The sequence below is a fragment of the Mus caroli genome, unplaced genomic scaffold, assembly GCF_978045245.1.
Source record: "Mus caroli unplaced genomic scaffold, Mus_caroli_1 scaffold_7, whole genome shotgun sequence".
Classification (NCBI taxonomy): Eukaryota; Metazoa; Chordata; class Mammalia; order Rodentia; family Muridae; genus Mus; species Mus caroli.
Genome location: NW_028227262.1, coordinates 83,155,876 through 83,169,015, shown reverse-complemented (window position 1 = coordinate 83,169,015; position 13,140 = coordinate 83,155,876). Strand labels below are relative to the sequence as shown.

At 40.3% G+C, this 13,140-nt stretch overlaps 1 protein-coding gene across 2 annotated transcripts in view; it reads left to right on the top strand.

Annotated features, from left to right (window-relative positions):
• The window catches only part of Tnip3 (TNFAIP3 interacting protein 3), a 109,326-nt gene that overhangs the window by 57,707 nt on the left and 38,479 nt on the right, over positions 1-13,140 (top strand). The window contains exons 4-5 of one of the 2 annotated variants that reach the window (XM_029478771.2): positions 10,015-10,062; positions 12,892-12,969. In XM_029478771.2, coding sequence (XP_029334631.1) covers positions 10,015-10,062; positions 12,892-12,969 — 126 coding nt within the window. Of the gene's footprint in view, positions 1-9,981; positions 10,063-12,891; positions 12,970-13,140 lie in introns of both variants that reach the window. The other variant, XM_021165820.3, reaches the window with a different exon arrangement.

Here is a 13,140-nt window from a genome sequence, read left to right as displayed (position 1 = left end):
TTTCTATTTTGTGGAATAGTTTGTGAATAACTGGGATTAGATCTTCTTTGAAGGTCTGATAGAACTCTGCACTAAACCCATCTGGTCCTGGGCTTTTTTTAGTTGGGAGACTATTAATGACTGCTTCTATTTCTTTGGGGGATATAGGGCTGTTTAGATCATTAACCTGATCTTGATTCAGCTTTGGTACCTGGTATCTGTCTAGGAACTTGTCCATTTCATCCAGGTTCTCCAGTTTTGTTGAGTATAGCCTTTGGTAGAAGGATCTGATGGTGTTTTGGATGTCTTCAGGATCTGTTGTTATGTCTCCTTTTTCATTTCTGATTTTGTTAATTAGGATGCTTTCCCTGTGCCCTCTAGTGAGTCTGGCTAAGGGTTTATCTATCTTGTTGATTTTCTCAAAGAACCAGCTCCTTGATTGGTTGATTCTTTGAATAGTTTTTCTTGTTTCCACTTGGTTGATTTCACCCCTGAGTTTGATTATTTCCTGCCGTCTACTCCTCTTGGGTGAATTTGCTTCCTTTTGTTCTAGTGCTTTTAGGTGTGTTGTCAAGCTGCTAATGTGTGCTCTCTCTAGTTTCCTTTTGGAGGCACTCAGAGCTATGAGTTTTCCTCTTAAAAATGCTTTCATTGCGTCCCATAAGTTTGGGTATGTTGTGGCTTCATTTTCATTGAACTCTAAAAAGTCCTTAATTTCTTTCTTTATTCCTTCCTTGACCAAGGTATCATTGAGAAGAGTGTTGTTCAGTTTCCACGTGAAGGTTGGCTTTCTAATATTTATTTTGTTATTGAAGATCAGCCTTAGTCCATGGTGATCTGATAGGATGCATGGGACAATTTCAATATTTTTATATCTGTTGAGGCCTGTTTTGTGACCAATTATGTGGTCAATTTTGGAGAAGGTACCATGAGGTGCTGAGAAGAAGGTATATCCTTTTGTTTTAGGATAGAATGTTCTGTAGATATCTGCCAGATCCATTTGATTCATAATTTCTGTTAGTTTCACTGTGTCCCTGTTTAGTTTCTGTTTCCATGATCTATCCATTGGTGAAAGTGGTGTGTTGAAGTCTCCCACTATTATTGTATGAGGTGCAATGTGTGCTTTGAGCTTTACTAAAGTTTCTTTAATGAATGTGGCTGCCTTTGTATTTGGAGCATAGATATTCAGGATTGATAGTTCCTCTTGGAGGATTTTACCTTTGATGAGTATGAAGTGTCCCTCCCTGTCTTTTTTAATGACTTTGGGTTGGAAGTCAATCTTATCAGATATTAGAATGGCTACTCCAGCTTGTTTCTTCATGCCATTTGCTTGGAAAATTGTTTTCCAGCCTTTCATTCTGAGGTAGTGTCTATCCTTTTCTCTGAGATGAGTTTCCTGTAAGCAGCAAAATGTTGGGTCTTGTTTGTGTAGCCAGTTTGTTAGTCTATGTCTTTTTATCGGGGAGTTGAGTCCATTGATATTAAGAGATATTAAGGAAAAGTAATTGTTGTTTCCTGTTATTTTTGTTGTTAAAGTTGGCATTTTGTTCTTGTGGCTGTCTTCTTTTAGGTTTGTTGAGGGATTACCTTCTTGTTGTTTCTAGGGCGTGGTTCCTGTCCTTGTATTGGTTTTTTTCTGTTATTATCCTTTGAAGGGCTGGATTCGTGGAGAGATAATGTGTGAATTTGGTTTTGTCGTGGAATACTTTGGTTTCTCCATCTATGTTAATTGAGAGTTTGGCTGGGTATAGTAGCCTGGGCTGGAATTTGTGTTCTTTTAGTGTCTGTATAACATCCGTCCAGGATCTTCTGGCTTTCATAGTCTCTGGTGAAAAGTCTGGTGTAATTCTGATAGGCTTGCCTTTATATGTTACTTGGCCTTTTTCTCTTACTGCTTTTAGTATTCTATCTTTATTTAGAGCATTTGTTGCTCTGATTATTATGTGTCGGGAGGTATTTCTTTTCTGGTCCAGTCTATTTGGAGTTCTGTAGGCTTCTTGTATGTTCATGGGCATCTCTTTCTTTAGATTTGGGAAGTTTTCTTCTATAATTTTGTTGAAGATGTTTGCTGGTCCTTTGAGTTGAAAATCTTCATTCTCATCCACTCCTATTATCCGTAGGTTTGGTCTTCTCATTATGTCCTGTATTTCTTGGATGTTTTGAGTTAGGATCTTTTTGCATTTTACATTTTCCTTGATTGTTGTGCCGATGTTCTCTATGGAATCTTCTGCACCTGAGATTCTCTCTTCCATCTCTTGTATTCTGTTGCTGATGCTAGTATCTATGGTTCCAGATTTCTTTCCTAGGGTTTCTATCTCCAGTGTTGCCTCATTTTGGGTTTTCTTTATTGTGTCTACTTCCCTTTTTAGGTCTAGTATGGTTTTGTTCATTTCCATCATCTGTTTGGATGTGTTTTCCTGTTTTTCTGTAAGGACTTCTACCTGTTTGATTATGTTATCATGTTTTTCTTTAAGGATTTGTAACTCTTTAGCAGTGTTCTCCTGCAATTCTTTAAGGGATTTTTGTGCTTCCTCTTTATTGTCTTCTGCCTTTTTATCAGTGTTCTCCTGCATTTCTTTAAGTGTGTTATTAAAGTCCTTCTTGAAGTCCTCTATCATCATCAGGAGATATGCTTTTAAATCCGTGTCTAGCTTTTCTGGTGTGTTGGGGTGCCCTGGACTGGGCGAAGTGGGGGTGCTGGGTTCTGATGATGGTGAGTGGTCTTGGTTCCTGTTAGTAAGATTATTACGTTTACCTTTCGCCATCTGGTAATCTCTGGGGTTAGTTGTTATCGTTGTCACTATTTAAAGATTGGAGCAGAAGCTGTGTTCCACTCACCAGCAGTCTCTAAATCCTGCGGCGGGGGTCGTGGGTAGCTGATGGTACCCCGGTGCTGGTCCAGCCGGAAGAGGCCTGTGGTCCTACTCAGGCCGTTTTTCTGCTTCCCTAACTAATGTAGTCTCTGGTCCCGCGTGCAATTGGATTGGAGCAGAAGCTGTGTTCCACTCTCCAGAAGTCTTAAGATCCTGTGGCGGGTGTTGTGGGTAGCTGGTGAGTGTCAGCAGACCCTGAGCCCCAGCTGCCCCGGTGTTTTTCTGACCGGAAGAGGGTTGTGGCCCTATGTAGGCCGGATTTCTCTCTCCCCAACCAGAGCAGTCTCAGGTCCCGCGTGATTGGACTGGAGCAGAAGCTGTGTTCCACTCACCAGCAGTCCCAAAATCCTGAGGCGGGGGTCGTGGGTAGCTGGCGGGTGTCAGGCAACCCTGCGCTCCCGCTACCCTGGCGCTGATCCGGCCGGGTGAGGCCTGTGGCCCTACTCAGGCCGGTTTCTGCTTCCCTAACTAATGCAGTCTCAGGTCCCGCGCAATTGGATCGGAGCAGAAGCTGTGTTCCACTCACCAGCAGTCCCAAAATCCTGCGGCGGGGGTCGTGGGTAGCTGGCAGGTGTCAGGCAACCCTGCGCTCCCGCTACCCTGGCGCTGATCCGGCCGGGTGAGGCCTGTGGCCCTACTCAGGCCGGTTTCTGCTTCCCTAACTAATGCCAAAAAGCTTCATTTTCTAAAGCTGTTATGAGACACAAGAAGGCAGAAAGGTCCAGAAGAGCCATGTTGCTTACCTTATGGTGTTCAGGAAAAGAAAGCTACAGAGCAGAGGTAGCCAGGGACCAGGGTACCTTTCCAGGCCATGTACCTACTAACCTATATTTTCCATCTAGTTTCCACCCTCTTTTTTTCCAGAACTTCCAAATAATGTTGTCATATTGTAAGTATATCCAAGGATTGATCCATCCATCAATTAAATCAGAGTCTTCAGGATCCAATCACCTCCAAAGCCTATCAGCTTTTAGCACACAAGGATTTGGAAATACACTTTAGGCCCAAACCATCCTACTCACAGAAGCAGTCTCCCTGTTCTCACACGAAAGATGCCATGTGATCTTTCTTATGTCTGTCTTCCACAGTCTGCTAATGTTTTCTATACATCTATCTCTTACCTAGATGCCTGCTTTCTGGAGCACTGTCAGGTAACCATCCTTGTACCAAGCATGCCCCAGCTGAGGTGTGTCCTCTGATGTCTCAAAGGCAGCTGCACACAGCGGCTTCCACCTTTGAGGATAAGAAATGTTGCCCTCAGCATTAGTTATGCAAAATCCTCATGCCATCCTGAATTTCTATTACTTTCCAGAGATGTGTGTCATTACTATCAGTTCCTATGTTTGGGTTCTGGATGGTGTCTAGTTAGTAACTATTTTGAGCCAGCAATTTGCAAAGCATTTCTCTATCTTAGCCTATTTAATCCCTACCCCTGTCCAGATGGGGAAAAGATTTAATAATGCGAAATAATTTTTGCATCATCTTACAGCTCATAGGATTTAGAATCCATACCCAGGCTTAAGTCTAACTAAAACCATTGTTCTATAGTTTGGCTTTTATTCTCCCCTCCCACCTGTCAGTCATCTGGGGACTGAGCTTAGGTTGGTGTCAGGAGTGACTGCAGCCTCTCAGGAGCAGCATCTCCTCTTGGCCACAGCACTACACTTGGTTCAACCAGTGTGCCCCTTTCTCTCTTTCTCAAAAGAACAGCCTTGGGAGGGAGTCTTCATTCTTCACGCTCCAGACTGTCCTCTGAATGTATCTTCAAATATTTGATTCCTTGAGTAAATAGCTTGGTCTCCAGGGCAAGTGGCTGAACTGGGATTTATGCACTAACACTCTGAAGAAGGCAATTCTCTGCCCAGAACAAAGCAAACACTTTCACACTTTTCACTGTGATAACGACAGAATGAAAAGGATCGGAACATTTCTATTTGAGTAGACAGGAGTGGGCCAGTGGCCAAGGAACTGTGGAAGGCAGCTCTGGTTTCGCTTTGAATGGAATCATTACTAATGGTAGGTAGACTCTTGGTGTAGGAGCAGAAAATGAGTTTATGACTTGATGAATTTGGAAGATAACGAAACAGAAGAGGTATAATTTAATTAAAGGTTCTGAAACAAATGCAAAGCTCTCTTTTTTTTCTCAGCATCTCTTGCTAAAAATAAATAAAGAGATTAGAGAACTGCAAGAGACTGACTCACTGCACAGAGGAAATGGGAATGTGGTGAGAAGCAGGCAAGAAAGCCTAGCAGCAAGAAAACAGACTATGATATTATAGTAGAGCCTCTGAGGTACAATGCTACTGGATGAACAGCCCTTTTAGGGAACAGAAAAATAATTGCCTACATGAAACTCAAGGATTACATCTATGTGGAAATGATACTTGATCTTAGTCAGAAGGCTAAGAAAAGATCATGTGTAGAAATTATCACTTATAAAGCCTATTTAAAGATACAAGGCACATAGTATCCTGCAAGTTCATTGTGCAATCTGCCAAGAAGCACAACTTTTGTATGATACTGTCCTTCCTGCACTAACAAATGCCTTGACTACTCGGAAATCCTTCCATGAAAAAAGAGGCCTAAATTTGCTTAACAAAGCAATTTTAGTCATTACTAGAGAAGACACAGATGTAATGATCACTATAAAAAAAAAAAGGTGGGGGGAAGTATTCTTTTTGTTCTGAGGAATCAATTGAAATATCAAGTCCCCAAATTCTTTTATAAAAATTCTTTGCAGGCTTCTGTGTGCTTCGTACCTTTAAATGGGCTTTTATGACTGATAATTTCTACATGTAATCTTTTCTTGGCCTTCTGACTAAGATCAAACATCATTTCCACAGAACTGTGATGAGGAACATGAACATTAAAGTCACACAGTAGCTACTGTGCTGACAAAGGGAGAAGGTGGCAAGAAGTTGCTTAGAACAGGCTTAGGGTCTTTCAATACAACAATGGTTTGCTGTCAGTCCAAAGACCGAGCATCTTAAGTGAGGCCACTTAAGTGGACTACAAGATGACAGAGCCAGGGAGAGTCACTGTTACACATAGCCACAGATGTGTTTCTATGGATAAAAGCAGGGAGCAGACCTGGAACACCTACCCCCATTCTGAGCCAATTATGAAAAGGCATTTATTTCATTGCCACTTATCAGTCACCCAAGTGGGAATGCTCTAGGTCTTTGTAGCAATGGAAAGCTATTGTTTCAGGATCACACAGTCTAGAAAAAGTCCATGGAAAAAGAATACAGGCACTCAGACCCAAAGAGGAGTTAAAAATGACTCTAAGGCTTTGGGTCTGGAGAATAAGATTTCACTAATTGCAATGTGGAAAATGGGTCTTAGTGTGGAAACAAATGTAACTCCGAAACATCCCATCAGAGATGGCAAAATGGCTACTAACATGGGCTCTTAGAGTTGGCATGACTGAGGTCTGGATCAACAGGTGATGAAATATGTTGACTGGCACAGAATGTTACATATTTGAAATATTTTTGCTAGGCTCTATTACCTTTTGCTAGGCTCTATTACCTTGTGTGCAGATGCCCATCTTTGCCATGTAATACACAACACATATCCTGTAGGCTTGTTTTTACTAGAAGTCCACTTTAGTTGCTATGTTCAAGGTTCTCTGAAATTGGAAGACACACATAGTTTCTGTAGCTAGACTCATATGCATAAGATCTTCTTTAGTTAAGATGGGCATCTTAGACCTCTGTACCTGGCTTTGGCCATCCCTGTGGTGTTTATTAAGCTGCTCTTTTATTTCACACACTCTCTGCTTTCACCATCTGGATAACCCTGGACACTTACGTTCTTCCATGACTGTGAATAGAGGAGAAGGAGCACTCTGTTCTGAACTGCTACTTGCTGTACTGCCATTAGCACTTATTTTCTGGCTTCTATGTATTGCCCAGTTTACATATGGACATACATACAGCATCACATATATGTGTACACAAGTGCACCTACATATGCTTGTCAGCATCTATAGACATGCACACATGAGTACTGAATATGCAAATGTCCTTATAAGCAGGGACTTTTACTTATTTTCCTTTGGAACTCACTCCCAAGTGCATAGTGAATGGCACACCAAACAGGGATGTCCCTCTCCTTTGTTATGCAATCTGCTTGATTAGCCCATTTTAAATATCACATTATGATTATTACCCTAGCTTTTATCTTTACTATCACAAAAAGCCACTCTGGGAAAGATATTACCATTATCCTACCGCATTATGTTGGAGTTGGCCCTTTAATTGCTGAAACATCTTACCCAGTCACAAGCCTTGAGCGATAGAGCTGAGGTACGAAGCCAGGGGACCTAACCCTACAACTAGAACATGTTCCTTTCAGGTCCTCTGTCTCTTACTAAAATAGTGTGTGCCCCTCAACCTCCATGCACATCGATTCAGATGCCTGCCAAAGAAAGCCTTCAGACATCGGCAGACATGCCATGCTATCTTCTCAGACTAATTGTGAGAAAAGTGCGGTAGATATCACCAATGATGGTTGTTGATAAGTGCCTGGAAATTCCTTAGGTATATTTTCTCCTATTGTAAAATATGACTTTGGCAATTTCATGATTGAGAAAGCTTTAAAATTGCTTTGGAGATGTTAAGATGACACTTCAGTTTCTCTGAAAGTCTCCTCAACAGGTGATATTTTCCGTGAAAGAAAGAATGACTGAGAGTCACCCCTGAGAGGGAGTGGAGCCAAGGCACCAAGGCCTGTAGAGCCTCTTTTCATTCCTGGCCCAGGCCTACTAATGTTCTCAGTCTCCTCAGGAAATGTTTATTCATATGGTTTTGTTTTTGGTTTTGTTTTTGGTTTTGTTTTGTTTGTTTGTTTGAGTTTTTCTTTTTTTGTTTTGTTTTGGTTTTTCAAGACAGGGTTTCTCTGTATAGCCCTGGCTGTCCTGGAACTCACTCTGTAGATGAGGCTGGCCACAAACTCAGAAATTCACCTGCCTCTGCCTCCCAAGTGCTGGGATTAAAGGCGTGTGCCACCACGCCTGGCTTATTCATACGTTTTAGGACCAAGAACTCACAGAAACTCACTTTGCTATCAGTCTGTACAGCAGAAGAGACAGAGGAGTTGTGATGAGACTTGTGAAGCTGTAGGATTTGACATGACAGAAGCCATCATACCTCACATGAGGAGCCTGGGTCAGGATCCATGACAAGGAAGACTTCAGGGACAGACATGCCAAGGATGACATTTGAAGAGAATGGTTTTTTAGACCATTTTTGAGGGTTCACATTGCTGCTTCTGATACTCCAGTACAACCTAACACAGAAAAGCATAAAGAACTTTTAACCGTACACACTTTTCTCTGAGCATGTATATTTGGGGACTGGAAGGAGGATATATGAGTGTGGGTTGGAATAAAATTGCTTTCCCATTAAAGATTTTTCTTTATTTTTGATGAGCATGTCTCAGTGTAGATAACACGTCAGCGTCTGTTTCTCTCCTCTACACTCAGAGCATGTGTGCGTCATAACTTTTACCTTCAGAACTCTACAGGAACAATTGGACTCCCACTGGTATTTTTGGATATTGCTCTAAGGCAGCACAACTTTCTTTCACTCAGATATATCTTCAGAACACATCCCCAAAATAGCAGGAAGTAAGCAAATACACTTACAAAAATCCACACATTTGGAGTATAGTATATCAGAGATTCACCAATCTACTCATATTATGAAATGTATTTAATATTGCTAGTGCAGTGTAGATACAGAGATGAACACAGTGACAAAGAAACTCATGGTCAAAATTGGAGAAGTGTTCCCTCTGGCTGGGGAGAAGAGACAGGGTACAGTCAGAGGACAAGAGAGGTTCTGTGTTCACCAGGTCTAAGGGCAGGGAGCAGGGTGACAAAGGGGCATGCTCAAGGGCACAAGGGCAAACAGAAAAGCCTCATTTCAGGTTGTTAAGGTAAGTTAATATGACAGGCACATGGAGTAGTGTAGGAGAAAGTGAGAGATAGACTGACTATCTGATAGATGGAAAAGGAAGGACAGACCTCAGAAATGTACACACTTGCTTTTAAGTTTTATGGTCCCAGAGTTTTTTTCTTTGTTTTTAGTTTTCTGTTTTTTGTTTGTTTTGTTTTTCATTTTATCCTATTTGTATGGGGGTGACTCTACAAAAGGCTCCAGTCATGTGACTGAACTTAAAGAAGGTTTTTTTTTTTTCATTTCAGCAACCCCTTCTTTACTTGTTTCTGTTCCATAAGATTTCATCCAAAGAACAGCTCAATGCCTCAATGCCCTCAGCCCCCTATGCAGCCCATCTCCAGTATACCATTAACTGAAAGGTCTGTAGCAAGACAGGAAGGAACCAGCCAATTAAGGCAGATCAAAATTTTGGAGGGAAAATTGATTTAATGATTTAAGCAAATGCCTTGGTAAAAAATTTGAACTCAGCTTATGAGTATTCAATCTGAAAGCCAGGCTTGGTGTATAAGCAACATACATTTTATTTTGTTAAGAATTATTTTTGTTTTTTGTTTTTTTTGTTTTTTGTTTTTTTTGTTGTTGTTGTTGTTTTTTGCTTCTGTGATAGTTCGTAGCACTCACAGGTGCGTGTGACTCACCATGGCCTACACAGCTAACTTCATGTTTAGGAGACATTGCTGGAAAATCACACCCGTAGGAAACAAGAAATCAGGCTGTCAAAAAATCAGCAGTGACCTAACTACTTGGGTAAATATGATAAATTTCTGGCAGTTAGGCCAGAAGAGAAGCTAGGTTAGCCCCAGGCATTCTGTGGGTAGGAACTTCCTCCTCTAGTGGGAGAAACTGCTCTAAAGGAAGAAGGGTAATTTATATACATAGCAAGGCCAATCTGCCCCACCTCTTAGTCACTGCCTGCCTACTTGAGACATCCTGGGAAATCCCAGTTACATGGAAGCCAATAAAAGTTAAAATCCCATTCCTCCTCATGCATCCTTATTCTGTGTGGTTAACATACAGTCACTTCTGCTGGAGACTAAGGAAAACTTGTTATTATTTTCTATCTCGAGTCAACAGAGACATAGGTTTTCCAAAGCTTGCCTGTTCTCGTCGTGAAAGGCACTACAAGAGCTTTTCTTTCTCTCTTTTTCCTTCTGCTTTACAAGACTCTCAGAAAAACAGCTTCCTTGTCTTCCCAGGACATGTCTGGACTGAGTGCGGCTGGAGCTTGCATGGAGCACACAGAGGTAAGAGCATGTGTCAGGTTAAGGTGGCTATACCCAGAGCCAAGAACACGATGGTAGAGGGGTCAAAGAGTAGAGAACTTCAGTAGCTGAACTGCCTTCTTCAATTGAGACCTGCTCAGAATTTGAACCAGTATTATTTGACATATGAAAAGAAAGGTCACTGGGTACCTTGTGCTGGCTTTGAACTCACTGAGTTGGGCTGCTTCTATTAAATGACAGGACCACATCTGCACAGTTTCCTTTTCCTATGTGATTTTGTTCTTCTGTAGAAGAAGTTAGTTCAGTGTAAAGTCTAAAACATGTACTGTAAAGATGTGATTAGAAATAAGATATTTAGCGGTAAAAGACTTATTAATATATTCAACTGGTGCTATAATTTGTTTCAGCTATTACAAAAACATTCACTATTTCAATAAATTCATTATTATGTTTTCTTAGTTTTAGTATATTTTTATTCATTTATTTTAAATGTGTGCATACACATATGCCACAGAGTGACTGTGGAGGCCAGAAGACTGACTACCTGCCAGTGATAGGCCTTTCCTTCCACGGTGTAGGTCCCAGAGATCAAATTCAGTTATTTGTCTCAGTGGCCTGTGAATTACCCACTCTGCCAACTTGCTGGATTATCTCAAATTCTTCTTAAAGAGTTGCCCAAGACATAATGAGAAACTAAGTGGAATTCATTTGTTCATTTAGATATTTAATTTGCTGTGTCACAACTTGAATGTCCTAGCAGTTGACTTGAATGTTTTGGTAGAAGAAATAGCCAAACATTTTCAACACAGACTTTATTTCACAAAAAATGATAATAAGGAGTTGTTTAGAAGGATTACTTGTTTCATAAGTAGGTCCTTCCTAGAACCCAATGACTAAATGTCTTTGTATTTACTATGATATCAGATGACTGCTACCTGAAGAAAAACTGAAAAGAAAAGAAAACACACGCAAAAACTTACTCCAAATATGAACAGCTTTGTGTTTGTTTGACTCTGCTTGGTTTTAAAATGTACCTGAGGCATAGAAACCATGGTAAAATGCTGACCTGTCTAGTCTATCTAGAAATTCCTGGTGATATATTTCTTTCAAAAACTCTTTCTAGCCCTGTGTTCTATCTTCTCTTCTCAATGTCTCCAGTTTTAACGACTATTTTAGAATCTTGTACATCAGTACTCCTATGGTTACAAGTAGATTTTCTTAAAGATTTAGTATAGAAACCTTACTTATAAAATAAAAGCCAAGAGTCAATGTGTTTTACTCTTTTTTTTTTTGTACAGAGAACACTGCTCGGGGGTTGGAGGGTGCGTGTGACACCAGATGCAAGACTGCAAATGTTTGCTACGCACACTTTTGTATCACAATAGGAAGAGTTGTTAGGACCTAGAGTTCACATGATGTTGGATGTTAGGATAGTTATCATGATGGGGGAATTGTGAATCCCCAGGACTGGTCTAATACTCAGGGTGCTTTACCCTTCACAGGTTCCCCTGTGATGTTATGCTATGGGGGAGAATCACTAGTTTAGAATCAACCTCAAGGCATCTCTACCTTGCTAGCTCAGAGCATGCTGGGTAGGATCAGCTTCTAGCATTTTCCAGACCAACGTCACTTTGTGCTTACTCAGTTCTAATCCAGTATGGACCTAATTTCTCAGAATCATCCCCCAAAAGAGAAAGTCCAACAATAATGCCAGGCATTGCTGCCACTTAGGTTTTGATGTCATACTTCCAGTTTAGTTAAATGGCCTTTTGAGGTAATGAGATACTGTTAATCACTCTGTCTATTGACCAGCAGAAGACTGTCTTTAGAATGTGGTCTGATGAGCACACGACTCTAAATTAAAAGCTTAAGAACAAAGGACAGCATCCACTCTCTGTAAAATGTTATCAAGCCCTGAAACACTAAGACCTGAATATGTTAGAAAATAGCTTTATTATTTGTTTCCAATGAAAAGAAGTTCTTGAAATCCCAAGCTGATTGCCAGTCATTTCCTCTAACCACTTTTGGTGAAGACCGTTAACTCTGAACAAGGTTTCTTGGTTGTTCATGAATGGCTTTTAGGGCTGTGGCTCATGGTAATGACTGCTGCTAAAACTGAGCACAGAATTCAGAACTGCCCTGATCACCCAGTTCATTAAATTAATTAATGACTTGGACAGGATGTATGTAGACTATTGAATTACAGCAAGAAAACATTGTTTTCTGTAAGCTTTCCTGGAGGTGGTCTACTTTGCTAGGTAGCAGGCAGTTTCTAGAACTTTAGGCCTTTCTTTGAATGATTGTCTCAGTCCCTAGGTGGAAAGTAACTGAAGACAGGGTTTTTAGTTCTCATTATGCCGATAACTTATTATTAGTGTAAACTTGTGTTCTAATGTCCCACCTAAAAAGGCTGGCTAAAGTTCATAGGGCCAGATGATCTCTACCCACTTCTATAACATACTTGTGTAATGGTCATACTGGCAGTTAATTCGTTCATAATTTGTAATCAAATTGATGCATTTTAGCTGTATGTATTGGTTTTGCTTACTTACAATTTATTAATGAATTGTTTCAGTAATTAAAATAAATGAACAGTAGATAGCATATTAGGCTGGCCCATCAGCTTGTCCCTGTCATGATGTTTTTGTGTACTAAGTGCTGGGAATCAAGTTCAGGGCCTTGTGCATGCTAAGTGTATACCACAAAATGCATATTGACAACCCCTGTAACAAATATTTTTTTTACAAAACACAAGATCAGATCAATGAGATTTTTGAAGATCAAAGCTTCTTCTCTTTATTTTATTGACTACTTAATCTCAACCTTTTTTTATTATTATTATCTTTAAAGTGTGCTCCACCAAGAGGAAACGACTTGACAAATTCTCTTGAACGAAAGATAAAACACTTGGAAAAACAGAGACAAGAGGTAATATAGAAATATTAGATAAAGTCACATAGCCATATATTAAGACTGAGAATAAAATAAGATATCCTTAATGTCTTGTCATTAAATCACAGTGTTTATCTCTAGAGTACTATTTTAAAAGGAAAAGCTTTTAGAAATCATGTTTGTGCTATGACAACTGAAAAAGTGTTG